This window comes from Branchiostoma belcheri, unplaced genomic scaffold (genome assembly GCF_001625305.1).
Source record: "Branchiostoma belcheri isolate BF01 breed outbred unplaced genomic scaffold, Haploidv18h27 scaffold58, whole genome shotgun sequence".
Lineage (NCBI taxonomy): Eukaryota > Metazoa > Chordata > Leptocardii > Amphioxiformes > Branchiostomatidae > Branchiostoma > Branchiostoma belcheri.
This window is the reverse complement of record NW_017804220.1, coordinates 1062097-1084873: the sequence shown is the minus strand read 5'-3', so window position 1 is coordinate 1084873 and position 22777 is coordinate 1062097. Positions and strand designations below refer to the sequence as shown.

At 38.1% G+C, this 22777-nt stretch overlaps 1 protein-coding gene across 3 annotated transcripts in view; it reads left to right on the top strand.

Moving 5' to 3' along the window:
- LOC109481866 (GTPase HRas-like) overlaps positions 1-22394 on the top strand; it is a 26277-nt gene extending 3883 nt beyond the window's left edge. The window contains exons 2-7 of one of the 3 annotated variants that reach the window (XM_019784495.1): positions 11779-11836; positions 11961-12034; positions 12868-12950; positions 16750-16845; positions 17412-17571; positions 18481-22394. In XM_019784495.1, coding sequence (XP_019640054.1) covers positions 11800-11836; positions 11961-12034; positions 12868-12950; positions 16750-16845; positions 17412-17571; positions 18481-18597 — 567 coding nt within the window. In that variant the 5' untranslated portion in view covers positions 11779-11799 and the 3' untranslated portion in view covers positions 18598-22394. Of the gene's footprint in view, positions 1-11778; positions 11911-11960; positions 12035-12072; positions 12163-12867; positions 12951-16749; positions 16846-17411; positions 17572-18480 lie in introns of those variants that run through there. The other 2 variants (XM_019784494.1, XM_019784496.1) reach the window with 2 other exon arrangements.
- Positions 22395-22777: the final 383 nt, after the last annotated feature.

The following is a 22777-nucleotide window of genomic DNA, read 5'->3' as shown; positions in this document are numbered from 1 at the left end:
TACCCAGGAAATTGTAAAGCATGAAGAAGGGCCCATGAAGAAAGGGTCGATTTCAAGTCTTTCACGGGCCCAGCCGGCATCAGAGGCTGGTGCAGCCGGTGGCGGTGGACCAGAGGCTGGTGCAGCCGGGGGCGGTGGATCGGGAGATGCCACCGGGTCCACCGTCTCCGAGGATCCCGCGGCCGATGTTGACGACGCGCCCCCAGAGGAGGGGGAGGGGGGCGCCAAGAAGCAAAAATCAGCCGGACGTTATTTTTTTCTAAGCAGTATTTTTTTCCTTATATCGTGCACGATATTCAAGGTAAACAAATATGCAAAATTAATGAAATTTATTGCTCGCATACTGTTGGTAAATTTTTTTTATGACGAGTGAGAGGGCCGGGGGTCACTAGCGGCGTGCTTTGAAGCTAATGCCGACAAATTTTTTTTGTGTTCTTTTTTTTTATAAACACAGATGATACTTGCATTGTTCATGTTTTGTTTGGTCCCTTCTTTTTAATGTATACTAAAACTTCTATATGCAGTGGCAGGCTAAGAAGGTTGATACACAGTAAAACAGTTCCAAACCTATAGATGCAAGGCTAAATTATATATAATTTTGCACATAAATTTTTCAAATTGCACCTAAAAATTTTGCCAATGTGCAATTTTGCACGTACCTGAAAAAAAGTATTTCGAACCCTGATATGTAGCTTATTAATAAGAACCATATGGTTACTGTAAAATCACTTTATGTTCACAGTAGCAAAAGTTCGCGGTCTGTGAAAAATGGTGTTTGCAGACCGGTTTGCAAAACAGTACATTTCGGTGGCAGCAGTAGTTGCAGCAAAAAGAAAGTCAGCAAATTATTTGTTCACGGTAATGATAATAATGAATATAAAAGTACTGCGAAAAAGTCGTGATTTACAGTACTCACTTCTGGGTCAGGGACATGTGTGCCAACTGTGGTTTAGCGGTTAGCATTACCTCTAAGTCCCATTTGGATGTCAAGGTCATCAGGGGTGTCAATCGTGGTCAACCAGCAGCGGCTCAAACTGGTTCAAACCTGATATACGCTGGTATTAGTCTTGTACAGCAAGTAGATCTGTAGAAATAAGCTGTTTATCCTGGTATAACCTAGAGCATTTTATGTAAAGACGATTTCAATCTCATAGGCAGCAGAGCTTTCTGTCCCCACTCCCCAGCTTGACATTTTTGTCCATCCCGCTTTTTTTTTGAGGACCGGGATGAGCAAAATTTCAGAAGTTACAACCCTCTGAAAATTCCATTTCATGCATTTCCACAAAACGTTGTGTCAAAATTTTGCCTACTGCAGATTACGTCTTTTCTGACACATCTTTTCTTTTTGGGAAAAGGTGCACTGGTGCACCCAACCTAAAAATTGAGTGCACAAAAAATTTCTTGGGTGCACCATATAAAATAAATTAAGGAGAATGTCAGCAAAAACTAATTGTATTTCAGTACAACAAGATTAGAATGATCTTATTATTTTTCTGAAAATGCTGTATACTACTATACATTTAATATCTTGACATATGTAAACCTAGTAAAATATTTGTGTTCACATCTCAAATTTTGGGTGCACTAAGGTGCACATGCACCCAGTATTTTGAGCCTTGTTTTCTGACACACCAGTTGAAATCCTTCCATTTAAAAATATGTGAATATGACATATTGTTTAAGTGAGATTGTACATGTACATTACGCATTTTGCGCAGGCACAGTACGTTCTGCCGACGTGCTACTCTGTACCCACCTCACAGTCACATGACAACCTGTGTCTGATGAATTTAAATTTCAAAATTTGCAGAACAGGTGGGGGGCCATCTGGTGCCAGAACTGGTAGTATCCAGTAGGAACCAGTAGAAACCAATTACACTAGAATTCAAATTGAACCATTTGAGTATACATATACCAAAATGTCAAGGCAGATGTATTGTCACATACAACATGTACTTTTCTGGTTGATATGAATTATGATATTCTGAAGGCAAGGCAGTGTTAGAAATACCCATCTGCAGTCTGCATTTTGTAGAGACATTTTCAATATTGCTGAAGAAAAATTAAGCAACCTGCAATTTTTTTAAAAAGCAAGCTGCAATTTTGCAGACTGAAAAAATGAAAGAGCTTTTGTGTTTACTACTGACTCAGAGTCTATAATACATTGTCAAGTAATTTTGCACATATTTTTCAAATTGCATGTAAAATGTTTGCCAACGTGCAATTTTATGTATGTCATGGGTTTAGGTCCGGACGTTTAAGTGTGTATACATGCAAAAAGTTGCAGAACAAAATTTTGACATTGCGCAATATTGCAGAGCACCGAAAAGAAATATTTCTAACCACTACACTAGGAAGCTTTTTTTCATGCTGATATTGGGAAACCGAATATAGACATTCTAGCATATTTACATGTATGGTAGGAAACAAGTACATGTACAGTGTTAAAAATACCCATCTGCAGTCTGCATTTTGCAGAGAAATTTTAAATATTGCAGAAGAAAAATAAAGCAACCTGCTGACTCTATAATATTGGTATTTGTTTTAAAAATTATTGAAATTAGCAACCTACATATTTATTCACTTGCCTAATTTTTGTTATTATAAAACATGGCTACCGTAACTAGCACTTGACACTAAATTAGACTGGACAGTAATTAAAAATCAGTGTCCAATTAACTGTACATTCTCAGCCTTCGTGTCATCCTAATTACCTCTATTCAGCTCCAATATACACATGCAGTACTAGTTGTCAGTTGTGCACAGAAACTTGGTCATTTGTTGTAGTACACGCTTGTTATATTATCATCACTCTCTCTAGTACATTTTTCAGTTATTTCTGATTTCATCTTTTTTTATTGAGTTAAAACTGCCCTGAGAATGACCAGGCCATTAGCTGGGGTAATTATTGGCTGTGTGGTCACTCACTCACTCACTGTCCGGTTTATCGACTGTTGTTCCCTAAAAGTCTTCCGAGGGTTAGACATGCTTGCACTGCAATACTGAGGTCCAGATTTTATGTGGCTTTTGCAAGCAATTTAATTAAAAAATTCACAGCTTTTAACTGTGTTTTGCACACCTTTTTAAAATTTGATTTCAATTTGCACACGTGTAGATGAGAAGTTATTCCAGATCTGTGCTGTAGACGGTCATTGGTTTGAAAACCGTCACAAGCTGCCGTGAAAATCGGCAAATCACCTTGAAAGGGCATTACCTGGGATAATTGTAGCCTCTGTAGCAGGCTTATAGAACTGGGGGTTTGGTGGTCTTCGGCTGTTTTCTGATTAGCCCAGTTCTAAAAAAGGGGGTAATTCAACCAGACTGGCTATGTTGTCTATATGCAATCAGAAAATATCACATAAAAGCTCCCAAAGACCATGAAGACCCCCAAAACCCCCAGTTTTTGGCATGCTGTGGAGGCTAGGATAATTGTGTGGAGTGTGGTCCTACATGTAGGGCATATAATCAGGTTGGTTCCTTGTAGAAGGCAGTCATTGGATTACTGACCAACCGATGATATCGCCATAGCAACTCGGACAGTTGGATCAGGTTACCATGGTGATAATTTGACGTCTTACTCAACTACGAGAAAGTAGCTAAAAAAGGCTTTGAACATTTAAACAGATGAACGATTCCTCTGGGCTAGTTTTAGAATATTTTGTAGACACAGTAATAGTAATTTGCATGTCTACTAGTTGCTACTTCGATTAGATTTGATATATGTGGCTAGAGCATATATTTATATCCATATCTGTGATTTGTCCTTATGTTTTTTTTTCTAAAGTAGGGTGTGGAAATATATTTTGACATGATAAATGTTGCTGAGTGGTAGCTTTGACCCCACTATCTGACCTTGAACCTTTGACCCCATGTGTACCACACCCATTTCTACAATCCTACACATTGTCTGTTCATCAAAACAACAAGAATTAACCCATTGTGTAGGTAAACACACAAGATTTTTCTAAAGAACAATGCCATTCTTGTCTGTGTGAGTAATATTAACATAAACATTGAGGTTGGAGGTTCTTATCTAATCCAAACACAAGTCAGGCCACATGGTCTGATATCAGACATGGTTTCCTTGCTTCAAAGGATGTTCCACATCAAAGGTAGTTACATGTACATGTACACCAGGAGTCTGCCATATTGAGTCAGGGCTCAAAATACTTTTTTTCAGGTACGTGCAAAATTGCAAAATTTACCAATTTTTATTTTTCTATATATTTCCCTTGATAACCGTATCCTGCATGATGTCATACAAGTAAAATACACTGCTTATGAAAATAATGTTAATTTTTGCTTCTTTGCCTGCAATGCGCCGCCCCCCCCTACTCTAGGTGCAAAATTGCACATTCAAAATATTTTTTAAGTGCAAATCTTGAAAATCATACATGCATTTTGCACATTGCACATGGGTATTTTAAGCCCTGCGAGTGCTTATGTAGTACAAAAGATACCTCTGGACATGAAAAAAAGTGGAGTCATGTGGCGTAAAGGCTTGATTCAGAACCAAGAGGCCCAGGTTCCGGGTCCTGACATGCCACCGATCTTGTGCCCTTGGGAAAGGCGAATTTTAGTGAAAATGAGTATTGTCCAAGTGTCTAAACAACCTGAACAAGAGTTCCACGATCTCATACCTTCGCCAAATGATGTTAACCCTTGCGGGTGACAAATTATACAATTTTAATCATTGATTTTGTAAATAAGAGCTTCATTTGCGTGGATTATATCAGTTGATCATATTCTCCACCCAATGACAGCCTTATCTTAACAAAAAGGCTATTATAGCACTTCCTCATAAATTATGCAAATGAGGTCATGATTTGAATAAGTTATGTTTATTGCTGTTCACCTTCACTTAACTTCCAAATGTGGCAAGTATGAAATTCGGGGTGCAGCAGTTACAACTATGGAATTATAAGAATTTGCCATTAATTATGCAAATTAGGTCCTCATTTACATAATCTATATCCTCATATGTTTTTCTCGTTCTCAAGTAGATGTCACAAGTGTTTCATAGTTCTATTATCGAACAAAGCAGATTTATAGAATTTCCTCATTAATTATGCAAATTAAGTCCTGATTTGCATAATTGCCATTTGATTATGTCAAGCATCACTTCAACTACCTACATACCAAAAATCATGACAATACGTCAGCCGGTTCTTGAGTTATCGCCCTTCAAATTTTTTTCAACAAATGCTCCTGCAGTTCCAGAACAAGGCGCTAGGGGACCCAAACTTATGTCACTTCTTTCCTACCCCAAGAGCTATCTACCAACCAAAATTCGTGACCCTAGCATGTCCAGAACATGAGATATCAAAACCGGAAGTTCAGCTGCAGTACCTAGGAAAGCCGCCAGGGGGCCCAAAATCTAATCATTTCTAGGTCTCATGAAGTCCTACCCACCTACCAAGTTTCATTCCAATCCATCCACTGCTTCTCGAGTTATCTTGCTAAACTACACACAAACACACACACACACACACACACACACACACAGACAAACGCTACTAAAAACATAACCTTCTTGGCGAAGGTAATAATTAGACCAAAACTCTTCCAAAAATCCTTTGCTTTTGTAACTGTTATAACTTATATTGCCAATTATTATTCTTATTCAAAGCAAAAAACTAATGTCAAAATCATTGATATCAATACAGGGTCGTGCTGGACTAATATTTCCTGTCATATATGACAAATGCAGTCCTTGACACCTGTGTGTTTATGTGAATAATTCCAATAATTCATATACAAACATACACGCTATGATTGATTAAAAATCATTGATTTTGTGTCAGATTTGTAGTGGTGCTTATCGAATTTTTTTTTTTTCAAATTGCCAAAGTAAAAATTTCTTAACGCATCAATTCTAAGATTCTCAGATTCACCTGCACATCTCCAGTTTTACCTGCAATAACCTGTATATGCAGACTGTGGTATTTTGCATGAATGCTGTTCATACCTACACTGATTGACATGTACTACATGTATAGTATAATCACTAATGTGTTCTATTTTGGTAACGCATGGATATATGCATTAACACCCAGGGTGCTTTCATTAGCTAGTAACATGTACATGTATACTATCGTGCATTTAAAACAGTTATGCTAAGGTATGAGGGCATAGCATAACAACTACTAGTATGTGATTATGATTAAAATACATGATAGTACATGACAGGACATTGAATTGGAATCATTTTTTAGTAGCAAAAATATCATTTCTGAGGAATTGATAATTATTGGTTACTTCAAGTATACATGTAGTTTTCTGAAATAAGATAGTGGCTCTTCAAGGCATCCAATTCAAGCAGCCAAAACAGAAAATATTAAGGATGAGGAAATCTGTCTGATATTAACATTTACTGCTATTTCTTAGCACATTTTTGTCATCATTTTTACTTGAATTGTTTGAAATACTCACAAACAAACTACTTGAGGAGATCATTATTTTTGGTATCACAACTGGTCATAAATAACAAATTATTAATAACAGCAAAAACACCTATAACCCAGCAGTATGTGGGCCAATGCAGGTTAGGTGCAGGTACATGTAGACATCAGAAATACCTGCACATCCCCAATTTTACCTACACTAATCTGAGGGTGGGATTTTACAAGCCCTGGAGGTATAGTTGACATTCTAATGTGTAAAACTAGCTTCAGAAGAACACACCCATAGAACTACAGCTCGGTAAAACCAAGCACACTGATCTGTAAATAATTTCATCAGGTTAGGCCACACCAATTTAATTTCTTGGTTAACGGATTTTTCTAGAAAAATAATGGAGCGGGCGGGCGAAAAAATAAAAATAAAAACAGGCCAACACACCAGGCCAGTTCAAAATTTAAACAATGAATTTTGTACTTTTAATGATACCATTGCATTTAAAGATGGAATACCTGTAACAACAAGGAAGAAAAGGACTGTTTTCAACTGTTCAGGGCAAAATATGAGTATTTTGCAGTTGATTCTGAATTTTTATTTTTATTTTCAAATCAGACAAAAATGAAGCAGGCGAATCCGTTAACCAAGACATTAACTTGATGTGGACTTATTAACTAAATTTTGACATACAGGAGATATTACTTACGAGAGCTAGCTTCATTGCATAGCAAACCACTCATGTTACCCCTGATGAAGATGACACACGTTCTTCAAAAATCCACTGAGGTATTAAACAAGTGGTTGTGAATAAAAGAACTTTACTATTCAAGCAACGTGTATGTTAGAACCTTTCTTTATGTCCGTGTAACCTTTTCACATGGAGCAGTTATGGAATAAAGAACAGCCCTCGGGAGGTCTTGCATAACTGCTGAATAACATCCTCACACATGGATTCGTGACTGATATCACGCTAGCAGGTCTGCCCTGATGACTTATTTTTTCATACGTGACCCAACATGCAGCTAGTATTAAGGCCACACCAATTTAATTTGTTGGTTCTCGGATACGCCTCTCCATTTTTACTGATTTGCAAAATAAATAAATAAAATAAAGATTCTGGTTCTGAATCAACTAAAAAATGTTCATATTTTGCCCCCAGCAGTTGAGGAAAGTCCTTTTCTTCCTAGTTGTTACAGTTTTTCCATCTATCAGTGCAGTGGTTTGATTAAAAGCTCAAAATTCATTGTTTAAATTGGCTCTTATCGAAGCATTTGCTATTATAGGATGTCTAGACCTGTATTTTTTTCATCCTGTTGCTTCATATTTTTTCTGAAAAAATCTGAGAACCAACAAATTAAATCGGTGTGGCCCAATAATATTATCACGGCACATCAAGAGAACTGGAGAACAATTAGAAAAAGGAGGTTTTTGTGATATTTCAAGTTAACACTAAGGGCTTGAAACAATCCTGAAGTAACTAGTAGGCCATACAGTATGCGCATAACACATGCACATTTGTGGTATTATATGGTTTTATCATAAGAATCCTACCGGTATCTGTATCTGTATCTGTATAGCCGGTATAACCGCCTTTCGGCGTAACACACCAGCTTCGCAGGCACGCGGCGCGGCGGCAGCTGGCTACAAATGTATATTACACCGATCGACTTGTTACACCTAACCCTTGAACTTCTAGCTCTAGACATTGTTTAAAGCTATCTATCTACAGTGTTCGAAATACCCGTCTGCAGTCTGCAATTTGCAGATAGATTTTCAAGATTGCAGAAGAAAAAATCTTACAATCTGCAATTTTGCAGAAGGAAAAAATAGGCTTCGGATTCAATAGTTTTCAATTAGCAAAGCAGTGGCGCTGTGAATAGATCGAAAACCTGCGCCGCACGAACCTGCCGGCGTTTTCCAGCAGACTGTAATGGTCCCATATAAGGGAATTTGGGGTCAAAGTTGAACGACTTCGACAAGGCGACGAAAGGCGACGATAACCAAATATGGGCACTCGCCATTTTCCGATGTTAGATTTCGTCTCCCGGGAGGACCCGACAACTGCCTCGGCAATTTTCGGCAGTTTTCGCTGAGCATTTCCCAGCAGGCAACACTGCAAAGGAAACATGGCTCCTCCGAAAAACCACACTCGTCTCGGCGTTAATTTGCCGAAATTTCGATGTTTTTCCTTGGTATTTTGCACGATTCAAGCAAAGAAAACAAGTTGATCCCATGAACAAAAGAGAAATACAGCACTGGGAACCTAATGGTCCGTTTTGTTGGGCGGTAATTTCTCATTTCGAGTGAAAATTTACGTGCATCACAGTTGTGACCATATGGTGTAAAATCAGTGATTTTCGGCTCGATCCGAACCAAGCACGGCCCGTAGACTTGTCCTTTATGATTTCTAGATGACTATCGGTACCAAAATACGGGAAAATATTGTTGCAAAATGAGAGAGACGGAGACTAAGGTAAACTTCTTTTATTTGAAGGCTGGATTTTCATTTTCCTGGCAGGCTTCTTTGTATGTAGTGATCATCAGTTATTCAGTAACAACAAATATGGATTTTTGTTCCGGTCAAAAAAACCGGTCCACCGACGTTTCGGTTTTTGTGGACCGGACCGATAAAATTTTACGGTCCGAACATATTTAAAAGAGTGATATTTTGAAGAACTTCAGTAATGCTACAGATTTACAAAGCTATACCATTATATATATATGATGTAAAAATAGGCATTATTGGTTTCAGAAGGTTGTAATATGGGGGCTTGTGTATTTGCAGAAAGTATTTCCAAATTGCAGGACGAAATTTTGACTCTTCTGCAATATTGCAGAGCACTGAAAAAAAGTATTTCGACCACTGATCTATCTATCGGTAGATTGATTATACTTGCAAGTAAGAGAAAATGGCATTTGGAGCCTTGAATTTCTTGTGTCAATTTAGCCATCATTTCTACTCTTCCATATTGTAACTAGATGTCGTCTATCAATATCATAGACAAATTTTATGCCCTGTGCACATGCACATGTACGTGTTGTCTGGTAATGAAATACGGCGTAGCTTGAAATAGAACCTAGTGAACATAATTATACCTGCCATTAGGACCTATGCTGCATCGCATGAATTGTGTAAATAATGTATTTTGGAGCTACTGGAAATAGGTACATGTAAATTACATCTCAAAGATGACAACTTCGTTCGACAATTTGACACTAAAATGGAAATGCAGATATAGGTAATTGATATACTTTGTACAAGTGCATTTTGATGGAATTTTTAAATTTGAACATTATGATCATACTGCATTCAGATCAGGCTGAAATTCTGTACTCATTGTCATTGATCCAGAATTTTATCGTCAAACCCATGCAAGGACCACCTGGCCAATGTGACTACTTCTTGGTGCTCCTTATTAATATAATTTTTACCATTGACTTAAGTTTTATGTAAAAATCATTTCTTTAGTTACCACCTGTCCACATACATGTATACCATATTTTTGTCCCCTGAAAGAAATAATTATATTTATTCATGCACAGTTTTGACTGTAAAGACAAAAGTAGAAAATTGTTTAGCTCTTTAAAAAAATTGAAACTAAATTATAGCCTGTAAAAAATAAATTTGAACCAAAAAATGTTTAGCTCTATTAGGAACAAAATTGAAAAAGTTTAGCTAGATGTAAGAAATATAAAACTGAAAAAAATAGCTCTGTAAAAAAAAAAATTGAGAAAAATAATGTTTACCTCTCTAAGTCTAAGAAACAAAATTGAAAAACTTACGCTCTTTGAAATATCCAATCTCATTGAAAAAAAGTTTAGCTCTATCATCTATGTCTATGTAAAAAAAAAATGGAAAAAGTTAAGCTCAATTTGTAAGTAAATGTGCAAGTTTCCATCCATCCATCCATCCAGCTATTTTTGGATCCCTGTCAGTTACCTCTGGTGTCTGAAGAAACAAATTGCCTTCTGGCAAACCTAATTACTTGAGGGAAATTAAACCCTCACAGCTGGGTGGGTTGGCTTGTTTCTCCTCCAAATGAAAGACCCTCTAATGGAGACATATGTACAGAATGTGAAATGCGGTCCTCATAAGTGTGCTCAAAATATCTGGGAGGTTGTGATTTGCATGTAGCTGGTCAGGGATAAGGAAAGCGTGCGACCTTAGAGTCACCTTGAGTTGTCCTCTAAAGTTAAAGGCATCTAGTGCAGTTTTTAGGGCTTGGAAACTCGATTTTTCAAATCCAATATTCTAGTCATTTATCTACATACTGAGTTGAAACCACAATTTCCCAATATATATTGACCCTCATGGAGCAAAAATACCCAAAATTCTGACGGAAAATGGTTACTGGAAGGGCCCTGGGCTGATGTTTAGGGTACCATGGCCACCCAGAAAATAAAGGGCTCATATTTGGGCTTGTTTCTGCTGTTTTAAATGCCTTAAGTATGAAATGCTGACTCAAATGAGCTAATATGAAGCAGTTTGTGTCAATATCACAAAGATTGCCTTTTTGATATTCGAAAAGGTTGAAGAATGTTTCCAATTTTGCTGCCCTGAAATCGCAAAATTGGGAGCCTTTAAAGCCTGAGGTTACATGTTTGTTCTCTGGTGTGTACATCTGTGTTAGTGAGCAATTGGGTGAGAAATGTAATGTGACTTGTGATACATCAGCTCATTTGCAACTTCAAAACCTGTTAGGTGTACATGTACATGTACATTTTTGTCGGTGGTCTAACTTACTGAAGGTAATTTATCTAACTTTTCTCAGATGTTCATTTTTGTGAAAGTTGTGTGGTGTCGAATGACTGAGTGGTCAACTGACACAAGATTCTTTGTATTCCTGGCTAGATGTTTTTGGGAAAGACATTTTATATGTAACTTTCCTTACTGTACCCACTCAGGCAGGTGTAAAATGGGTGTATTTTTTTGAGGAGGTAAAAGGCAGTGGAAGGAGAGGGATGGGCTCTGCCTTCCAATACTGTACCCATCACGTAACCATACCTAGACAATTCACTGCCTTTACCTGTATATATATTTTATCTCATTTATCCTTAACAGCAAGAATTGCAATTTTGCATGATAATATGTCAGAACTATGTTTAAAAAGTTTTAAAGTTTTGAAAAGCCAAAAAAAATTGATAACTAACGCCTTTCAGCGTAACACACCAGCTTCACAGGCACGTGGCGCGGTGGTAGCTAGCTACATGTATTACACCAGACGACTGTTACACCCAAAGCAACTTTTACACATTTCATTGGAGGAGTTGTTTAAAGCTTTCTAATGTCATTTCCCATAAATATGACGCAGAAAATATGACTCGAGTGTGAGAGCGGTTATTTTGAACCTTTTTATTAAAATTTGCCAGTTTATTTCCCAGGTCTGAGTCACCCTGTCGGCCATGACGGAGTACAAGTTGGTGGTAGTGGGAGACGGAGGTGTGGGGAAGAGTGCCCTCACCATACAGCTCATACAGAACCACTTCGTACAGGAGTACGACCCTACTATAGAGGTTTGTATGTGTTTGTTTGTTTGTTTGTTTGTTGATGGTTGGAGACGGAGGTGTGGGGAAGAGTGCCCTCACCATACAGCTCATACAGAACCACTTCGTACAGGAGTACGACCCTACTATAGAGGTTTGTGTGTGTTTGTTTGTTTGTTTGTTTGTTTGTTGATGGTGGGAGACGGAGGTGTGGGGAAGAGTGCACTCACCATACACCTCATACAGAACCACTTCGTACAGGAGTACGACCCTACTATAGAGGTTTGTATGTGTTTGTTTGTATGTTTGTTTGTTGAGATTCACCACCTTTGAAAGCAGACATTACAAAACAGGTGGTTGCCACCTCTTCAAGTTATTTGTTTATTTGAGCCTTTCTTTATTAATGAAAGACAAAAAAATAGACCTGCTGGACTTTTCATTGAGGTCATGATGAGGAAAGAGGTCACTGGGTCAAACAAAATACATGAATTACAAACCAGCCTGGTATGTTGACTTCATGGCTCCTGTCATAGCAATCATAGGATGCCTAGGTCTGTTTTTTTTTTTTCCCCTTTTGCTTCAATTTTTTTCTGAAAAAATCAGAGAACTAACAAATCAAATTGGTGTGGCTTAAGCAAAGAAGCATGAATAAACTGGACAGTTAAGTGTTAGTTTTTTGTTTATGGACAATTATACAAAACTAAGATACAGTTATTATCTCCTACTCTGCTACACAAACCTGACCAAAGTGACATCTAGAGGGAGCAAAACTAGATATGCAACAGATCTTTCAGGGTAGTTAACACTGTCAGTGACTCAGTCTGTAAAACAAACATGCTGTCCTTACTTAAGGACCTGTGGGAGACCAGCTATTTACACATTTTAGGTCACAAATAGGCATATAATTAGTGTGAAATTATTTAGGAACAGTATCAGTACTGTATACCAGTACATAACTCTACGTATGATCCATTGTTCTGCCTTCAGGACTCCTACAGAAAGCAGGTGGTGATCGATGGGGAGACGTGTTTGTTGGACATCTTAGACACAGCAGGGCAGGAGGAGTACAGGTAAGACACTGTCTTCTGATAAATTATTATTCATAATCATACAAGTAAGATGAGACAGTAACTGTTGTAAGATGAGACAGCCTTGAATCTGATGACACAAGGTGTGTCATTGTTTCTATTTTCTAATTATGCAAATGGTAAACTATAGGACAGCAAGATCCCATAGCGTACTGATAAATGTGAGGCAAAAATATGATGTTGCTGACAGAAAAACAGTTGGAATGTTATGTACCGTATTTATTGGTGGTACCATAAAATAAAGGGAGTCCTCACATAGCTTGTTTTCAAAGTCAAACACTTCAGAAATGATATGATGACAAAAATGTGCTTAAAATGAAAGTTAATGTCAATATCAGACAGATTTCTTCATCCAGAATGTTTAGTTTGTTTTACCGCCCTGAATTTGCATTGGATGCCTTTAAAGTGCTCGTGCCAAAATCTGACCTCATCTGATTGTAGTTGACATAACTAGCATAACCTGTCTAACAGACATGTTTACAATAAATATACCCGGTTCTCCTGTTATATTCGGAATTTCAACGGCCCACCTCGGAAAAGTCAGCACAAGCCAGTCCCGACAGACTATTTGTATCTCTGTTTTATTTTTGCATTTCTATATTATTTCCTTAGCTGACGTCATCCCATGATGTCATCTCCGGAAAAAGCACAGAAATGCGAAAATAAAACGTAGAGACACAAAAAGAGATGCCCGAGGCAGGCAATTGGGAAGCTTGCAGGAGCGTCTCAAACAATGCATTTATGGAAGGCCGCACAAACTCAATTTCTCAGTCATCATGATCAAAACCACCTTCAAAATGACTATATTGTATGTGTTATACCTCCGATAAATATTTCCATGTATTTTACCAACTTTGTTGAGTGTCATATGGTCTTTAAGTTTCTCCTAGGGTAATAAATTATTTGAGGTGACCTCTGGGTTCTACAGAAAGCTTTGATATGCAGACATAGATGTATGCACATGTCATACTGGGTTTGGAAGTTCTATTCTTGGCATTCATGTAGGCGTCTGTGGAAATGAATACTCCTATATTGTAGCTCAGGAAAAAGCTTTTAATGGATGTGTTACAGACAGACGTTATTTTTTTTCCAGTCCCCTGAGTGTTTTCTGACAGGTTTTACGGAGCATATACTGTCAGGAACTTGACACCTTTCAATTTTTTTTCTGTATGCTGATGATTGGACTTGACCGAGACTATGCAAATGCAGAACCTATGTGGATCACATCCACAATGCTTTAGTTTGCAGACATGCTTTCTTGAGCAATGATTACAAGTACTAGTAGTAACAACATTCCTCTGTGTTGGAAAATATTCGATTGAAGCATTTTTATATTCTATTGAATATATGGACTGAGTAATGATAATAAAAAAATAGCTGCAATATATTGTACATCATGATGATCATACAAATGTACATGTACATCCAGCAAGGCCTAAGGCATATTGAAATATCTTCACCGTATGTATTCTGTACTCCACAATTTGACCCTTGTAGGCCCCAAACAGACCGAGATCCCTTCGGTATGATGAGGGTCTGCATGGGGGGCTCCGGGCAACGCTTAGCAGTAAAGTTAGGGGGGCCAACAATGCTTAACAGTAATTTTGACTTGACATACAACAAATTTTTCAATCATGCTTAACAATGAATCAGGATAACAAAAATGACATACTACGTGTAATTAAAGAGAAATAATAGTATTAGTATATAAAATTATTCATGGCTTGAAATTCATTATTGGGAATAGGTGCACGAAACCTGAAAAATTAGGTGCACAACTCCAAAATGAGGGTGCACTAAGGTGCACAATTCATGCATTCAGTATTTTGAGCCCTGGTTTTATACTTCACAAAGAATTTTCCAAGAACACTTAACATTGAATTAAAGTGGCCGGCTACGATTAACAGGGAATTAAAATGGCTCGTTATGGCAAATTTCTGCCTCACAGAAAAAGGCATGCAGACCCTCAGTGATGTGTGCTGAATACGTAGCTCGCCTCCACAGCAATACTGCAGGGTCTGAACCCATAAAAACTGATGGATTTGTCCCATAAGGATCGCTGGTTGCGCTCGTGTGTGACGCCGGTAAAAGTGCGCCTGTGGCAAAACAGCACTTCGGAGATTATGGAAAGGCCTAGGAAAAAAAAGTGTAGTGTTTCCTGTATCCCGACCGACCCTAGAAAAAACTGCCGACCCTAGCCTTTTTTTTATGTGGACCCCTGCGACGGTCATGAATTTTTTGAGCTGATCGACCTTTTCTAGCTCCATGATCTGACACCTGAGTGATGAAACGTTGTAGAATTGGTTTTCCAACATTGACATTGAAAATTTAAGTGTCGTCATGCAGGGCTCGAAATACTGGGTGCATGTGCACCTTAGTGCACCCAAAATTGGGGCTGTGCACCCAATTTTTTTCTGTAACTAAAAACTAAAATATTTTTGTAGGTAGTTTTGTACATTATAATATAGTATGCAGGATATCCTTCACATCTAAGTGTCAGAAAACTAAAATCTTTGTTGTAGTACTTGTTAAAGATTAAAGTTAGCTGCCATTTCAGATTCAAGCTCATACTAAGATCTGTAATTAGGTTTTGTTTTAGTAAATTGGTGCACCCAGAAAAGTTTTTGTGCACCTTTTTTTCCCAAAAATGAATTTCGAGCCCTGCCTCATGCAAGTTTTACTAAAATGTATTGTATAAATGTATAACTTAAATCACTAGAGATCGCCAAAGTCTAATAAAAAAAAGGAAAGAAAAAAATAATCCATACGGCCTACCTATCGACCCTAACTTTTCAGGACTGAAACAGGAAACACAACATGTTTTTCCTGGGCCAAATGGGCGTAGGTGTAGAGTCTGCCCTTTACTGTATGGCGTTAGATAAAGTCATGTGACGTGTGATGAAATTTCACCATGCCTGAGCTGGTTTCATGTCTCACTGCTGAGCTTGCATTTCTCGTTCGGCCTTAGGAAAGAAATGTTTTGTTTCCTGTTTCAGTCCTAGAAAAATTTGGGTCGGTAGGTAGGGATTATCTTTGTTTTTCTCTCTTTTTTTAGAATCTGACTAGTGACCCAATGTATACAATGAAGTTTAACAAAGAAAAACTTGCATGAGTTTAACACTTTTATTTTCAACATCAATGTTGGAAAACTGATTGTACAACGTTTTATTACTCAGATGTCATATCATGGAGCTAGAAAAGGTCACAGCCAGCTCGAAAAATTATGTCCCTTGCAGGTCCACACAAAAAGGCTAGGGTCGGCAGTTTTTTCTAGGGTCGGTCAGGAAACACAGCATTTTTTCCCTAGGCCTAATAGCTCTTCCACACAGTGTGCATGTCTGTATTGAACATACATGTAGAAGTGATCCAAATCTGAACACTGTACAGTACTTCACTTTCAAATTTCATCCTGTTTTTTTTACTGCAAATGGATCACTGATTCTTGATGGTTTTAAGAAAGACAAAAAAATCTCCTGTGTTCTGTCATCATCTTTGAAGGCATCCAGTCCCATTTCCAGGCAGCAAAACAAAAAAACAAAAATACTGTGTATGAAGAAATCTTTCAGATATTAAAAGTTCAAAATTCATACTATTATTAGTTTGAATTATAAACCAGACTATGTTGACTTCATGACATTTGGTGCTATCATTGGATGCCTAGGCCTGTTTTTTCCCGTCACTTCATTTTGTTAAAGAAACAATTAGGTACCAAACGAATTAAATTCATGTAGCCTGATGTATATGTTAAATATTAAGTAATTTGTACATTTGTATGTTGCAGTGCCATGAGAGACCAGTACATGAGAACAGGGGAGGGATTTCTGTGTGTCTTCGCTATCAACAACGACAAATCCTTTGAGGACATCGCCATGTACAGGTCAGTACCACAAGGATGTTGTTTAGCCTTCTTCATGCTAAGGATGCATCCATTGTGTTGGTTGTTGAAGATTTGCTGCATATTTGGCCTCAGAACTAACCTATACTGTCAATAGCGCCTCCCTTTGACAGTATGTAAAACTGCAGGGACCCCTCTGTGTACTGCATACCATTGAGACCATGGCTTTCTCGTGTGTTACTCTGACATCAAAATAGGTGTTTTCCTTATAACATTAACATTCAAGTCAAGTATATTATGCTTTGTGCTCTGCCAATTTGATGATTACCTTGGTTCTCAGATTTTCAAGAAAATGATATAACTACAATACAGATCTTGAATAACTCTAATCTTGAAAATCGACATGCGTGCAAATTGCAATCAAAAGTCGTGTAAAAGCCATGCGTTTCCCAATTACAATGCTGTAAAAGCCGTACAGTTCTTGATTAAAAGTTGTGAAAAATATTGCTTCCTTGTAATTTATCCAGTACTAGAGTTTGAGTATTACCTGGATGGCTAACCTTCATCGACGTAGTTATCATAATTGTTATTAAAAATCATCTCCACAGGGAACAGATCAAGAGAGTAAAGGACTCAGACGAGGTTCCTATCGTACTGGTGGGGAATAAGTGTGACCTCCCAGCACGCACCGTGGAAAACAAACAGGCCTTCGCTCTGGCCAAGAGCTACGGAGTTCCCTACGTAGAGACGTCTGCAAAGACAAGAATGGTGAGAGTGAAGGGACAGGTTTTTTACTTAGATATAGGGATTTTCTTTTTACACAGTCAGAACCTCTCTTATTTACGTTTTATGTCTATCAGACACCTTCCTCAGAGCTTCTGACTGGAGTTCTGATTCTGACCGCTGTAGGTGGCGCAAAAGAGCACAATCCCAAACGTGGCTTTACTCGAGTTTCGTACCTCCCCCCCCCCCCCCTCGTCCCGGTTCATCACTGGGGTTGACTTCCTTATCCAGACTGCTTTCAATCCATCAGATTCTTCTGTTGTCTTCTCTCAGTCTATGACGTTGCCCCCCTCCCAGTGTATTACACAGGGAGGGGGGCAGCAATATAGTCTGTCACTGACAATTTCTTCTTTTCCTTTTAAGATTTGTTTTTCTGGTTGTGTAAAACAAAATAAAAGAAAATCCCTATGTTCTACCAACCTAATGAAACTATTTTTGGAGGTCTTTTCCTTACAATACTTTCCTTGTCCAAGAAATTACATAGTTTTGAAACACTTTGAACATCTTTTCAACATTTTAACTATTTTCTGGGTTGGGTATAACTTTTGATTTAGTCATGATGTGGAGTATAATTTCCAATAATTTGTCAATAACTGTAACAGTATTCTACCATCATTAAATTCACCATTATTTGTATCATTTTTTGAATGGGTGTTTGTAAATTATGCTTCAGAAAACCATTGAAATATCGCTTCCATGGGTTTGAAATTCAGATAAGATTAAAAATTTAATGGGCGTGCCAGTGGTCAACAAAAGAAAGGCTGCTGATAGTTTTTGTTCCGGTTTTTGCTAGTATCCTACAAAAAACAGAAACATATTTTAACATTTTTTTCCTAGGTCCTATCACACAATGTTGTGACTTTGCTACTCAAAGTCTTGGTTCTTATTTTCTAGGGAGTGGACGATGCGTTCTACACACTTGTGCGAGAAATCAGGGCCTACAAGGAGAGACAAGGCAAAGCCGGCAAGAAGAAGAAGAAGAATTTCAAGAGCCGATGCACCATATTGTAACTGTTCTCTGCCTGTCATCATTCCACAATTGTTTCACAGCACCACCAAAGGCTGTTCTGGGAAAGAAAACAAAGTAGGGAGGCAAGACCACAGTTTTAAATTATCCATCATGTTCTGTAGACTATAGTCAAAACTCAAAACGACCACTGAGGGACCGAGAAAATCTGGTCTATGTGGACAGGTGGTCACTTAATTCTTAAAGGTTGTTTCAATGGGAAAAATGATCTGAGGGCTGACCAAAAAGTGGCCACATTGGCCAGGTGGTCCTTTTGCAGAGGTGGTCACTTGTATGGGTTTGACTGTTATTTTTAATTTCTTTGTATAATAATTGGTGTAGGGAGAAGTCACCTTTTAGGATTTTAATTAGAATCTTGCCAGCCTTCTATTTCTATCCCGGACAGCCTGAAAATGTCTACAAATTATTGATTGATTTACGTCTACCATAATGGTTAAGATGACGGCCATTCCATGTGTAATTCAGCATTCTAGTAGGCCCCGGGTGAATTTCAGTCTAACCTGTACCCCTCACGTGCTACTACAACGTACTACTGCCCCCCTCCCCCTTCATTTTCAACATGCAATTAACTGTTAGCAGCTAATATTAATCATAAAAAAGTAACAGTAATTATTTCGGAACAGATTTTAGTGTGATCCAATTGCTTCCTAAATTGTGAGTGTTGCAGGTAAAATTTGACTGGTGCAGATAACTTTCAATGTTACCTGCACAGCCAATTTTTCATTCCACCTTGCTTTACTTGACTCATGATGATTCGAAAAAAAAATTGACGGGGCCTTTAGTAAACACCCAGTCCTTGGAACAAGTCATTTTTCTTCCAGCCACCTTTAACTAAAGTTTAAGGCTTAACTGCATACACAACGTTGTGGTGTGTCAGGGATATGTTATTGAAAGGGTAACAAACTTTTCTTTTGTGTTCATAAAAGTATGTATCACTGATATCACATGTTGATTTACAATTTTAGCACAACCGATGTCATGGAAAGACCACATGTGTTGTCATCATTGTCTTTTCGGGAATGTATTCCACACATGGTCGTTGTACATATCGAAAACACACAATGCTGGTTACTGCAGGTTTCACAAAGATGTTCTGAGTCTCTTTCACCACTCTTCCCTAAGGCTACACCGATTTAATTTTATGGATGACATCCGCGCGCGCATTGATTTTCGCCTGATCTCAAAAAAAAAAAAAGATCACGTCTTCCGAGGCGTCTGGCAGTCCATGGTGATTAGCGACAACGAAGCCTGCGGTAACTCTGGAAGACGGCACCCAGGCTACCGAAGGTCCACAACATACGTACAGTGTCGTTCATAAATTCCGCAAAAAGCCAGCATGTGCGTCGTATACGTCACTATGTAATGCGTCAAATTCACAATTCCAGCTTTGTTTTCCTGTGGTTTAGTAGCATTTTTATTTTTGGCCTGATTTTTCTTTTTTTTGCCCGCGCGCACTAGTTTGGGGGTCTTCAGAGGATGTCATCCATAAAATTAAGTCTGTGTGGCCTAATAGAAGCAACTAGAAGTAGGGACATCCATACATGTAACTCTCTGCATGTAAGGCTTAGCTTTGTGGTGATACAAGAAAAGGACAATTCCTACCTGCTGTAGCAAATCTTTTGGAGTCAAGTACATGTTTTCAAAAGAAAGCAGCAGCTTTTTATTCTTCGTCACAAGTCCTGCATTGCCTTTTGGGTCACCCCATCAGAACAGTGTCGACATGTACAATTACTATATTGTAACGAATATTTGCATTATAAGGGCGACTCTACAATTTTGAGCCACATGTTTTATTATGTATTAAATTATCATGCAATATGTAGATGTCAGGGATGACGTGAAGCTCTGAGAGGTATGATTGCTTTAAAACTTGGGGAAATGTCCTTCCTCACTGTATTACCCACTGTTGTTCGTTGGGCTAAGCACGTTGGCAGAACGTACTGCACCTGCACAATACCTGTAATACACAAAATGTATTGTGCATAGCACTCGGTCAGAACGTATCATTTAAGGTCATATCTGCATATATAAGAATGACATCGTGTTTATAGTTTTCAAATGTATCGGAAAAGGTATCCTCTGCATTACATGTCACTAGGTAAAATTCTGATGCAACGTTAACCAAATTATAATCCAAAGAATACTGTGAAAAAATGGGTTTTGTGCAGGTGCAGTACGTTTTACCATTGACAGAAAAGGTAATATGGAAGAATGCTGTTAGAAATTGTTTTTCCAGATTCCTTGTAAGTTGTTTCCATACCAGTTGTTTGTGCAACACTGCCAGGCATACATGTATGACATACTTGATATTGTCACCACTCCAAGTGTGGTAGGACTGATGACATAACCTGTCATCTTTCAAAGTGTAAAAATTCATGTTTTCACAAGTGTTCTAGCCAGCCAGTTTTTTTTTTCATCATCTCAATTTTGTCAATCGTGAGGAGCAAAATTCTGTCAAATGACAGAAAGATGAACACTGGCTGGAAAACTGGGTTTCATTCAAATGCTGCTGTGACAAGTCTGCAATGTCCAAACCATTGTCTCTACACATGAACACATCACATTCAGACTAGTAGCAATAATTAGGTGTGCTTGTGTGAAAACACTGTAAGTAGTTGTCACTGGTGTACATTGGTCTACATGTGAGCAAGGTTGAAACTTGTACATAATATCACGTGTAGTGGGTTCAACATGGTCTCGTGATCTATGAAAAATGCACGTGATCCTCGTGAAAAGTGCAAAATGTGATGTTTTTAACTTAAAGTCATGACAGTCAACAATGTGATACAAGCCTGTCCTAATAGATGAAATTACTAAATTTGCACAATCATGAAATGAAGTATGAAATAGTAACGATAGACAAAATTCATCATTTTTAAAGTTCTTGGCAGATAAAAAAAAAGATGTTAACGTGGAAGGTATGTAGAGAAAAAAAGCAAAACATTGAAATTGTCTGGGTGGATTTTTGCTTTTAACTTTGCACAGTCAAATATACATGAATGGGTTTGGGATGTAGTTTGGGGTTAGTAATGTAACATGAACTGTACCCGTGTTGTACGAACTTGAGCCACAAAAAATGTAAGTTATTGTCTCTTTAGCTACATGTACAAAATGTATACGGCTCTACAACCAACAATATGTGCAGGGTACATGTTATTGTGTGTGATTACAAATCTACATGTGTATGTCTTGGAAGGTGGCTGTTTCTGACTACATCTAGTCTTGTTAATGTCTTTTGGGGCCCAGTCAGGACTGGAAATGTGTATTCTCCACCAGACACCACCATCACAGGTTCAAAAAAAATGGGTAAAATTTAGCCAAATAGGGAGAATAAGTAGCCAAGAGAGTTCATTTGCCTACACAGTTAGGGGGATATTAACCTTCCCACAGACTGACTGTCTGGGCCAATTATTCTTCCCTTTTTGACAAATTCTACAATCCATACCCCTGTAGGAAGGCCTGGTGGAGGCTAGAAAAGGGTAGAAGCATCAAGAAATACTAGTACTCCCGTGGTGCGTTTTTCTGGTGAAAAATGCACATGCTGACAGCACCCCACTTGTCCCCAGCTATACTAGCCCTAGGACCTTTCTATTGTGTGCCATTTAAAATGTGTACTAGTAGTACAACGTCTGCTGTATATATAGCCTGCATTGTCAATACTACTGTGTAAGGAATGTCATGTACATGTCGGCCCATGCTCTACACATAAGAGTTTCCTCCTGTATGTAAAAATTGAAAATCACATGATGAGAACATCGTTGTAACTAGACTTGGTGATGGTGACATTTAAGATGTGTAAAAAATAAATCAACATTTAGCTTGACTTTGCTGGAGGCTACAGTGTCAGTGCACAATTTGCACAACTTCTTCAACTTACTTACCCCTGGGCCAGTTTGTATCGTTACGGGGAACTTATCTTTGTCACTTCTCTTGTATCTTAGATCATTTCTCTAATTATAGGGGTTTTAAAATCAATGTGAGGAATAGAATGTATTCCTTCATCATTTTGATGTCCACTGTGGTTCATTAACAAATTTGTGTGTCATGTAAAATATAGAAATCTAGTTGTCTGGTTGTAAATCTGTGATAAAATATACATCAAGTACCAGTGGCATATGTGACTGTGTGTTTTCTGGACCGTTTTATACAACAAGACGTTAGTTT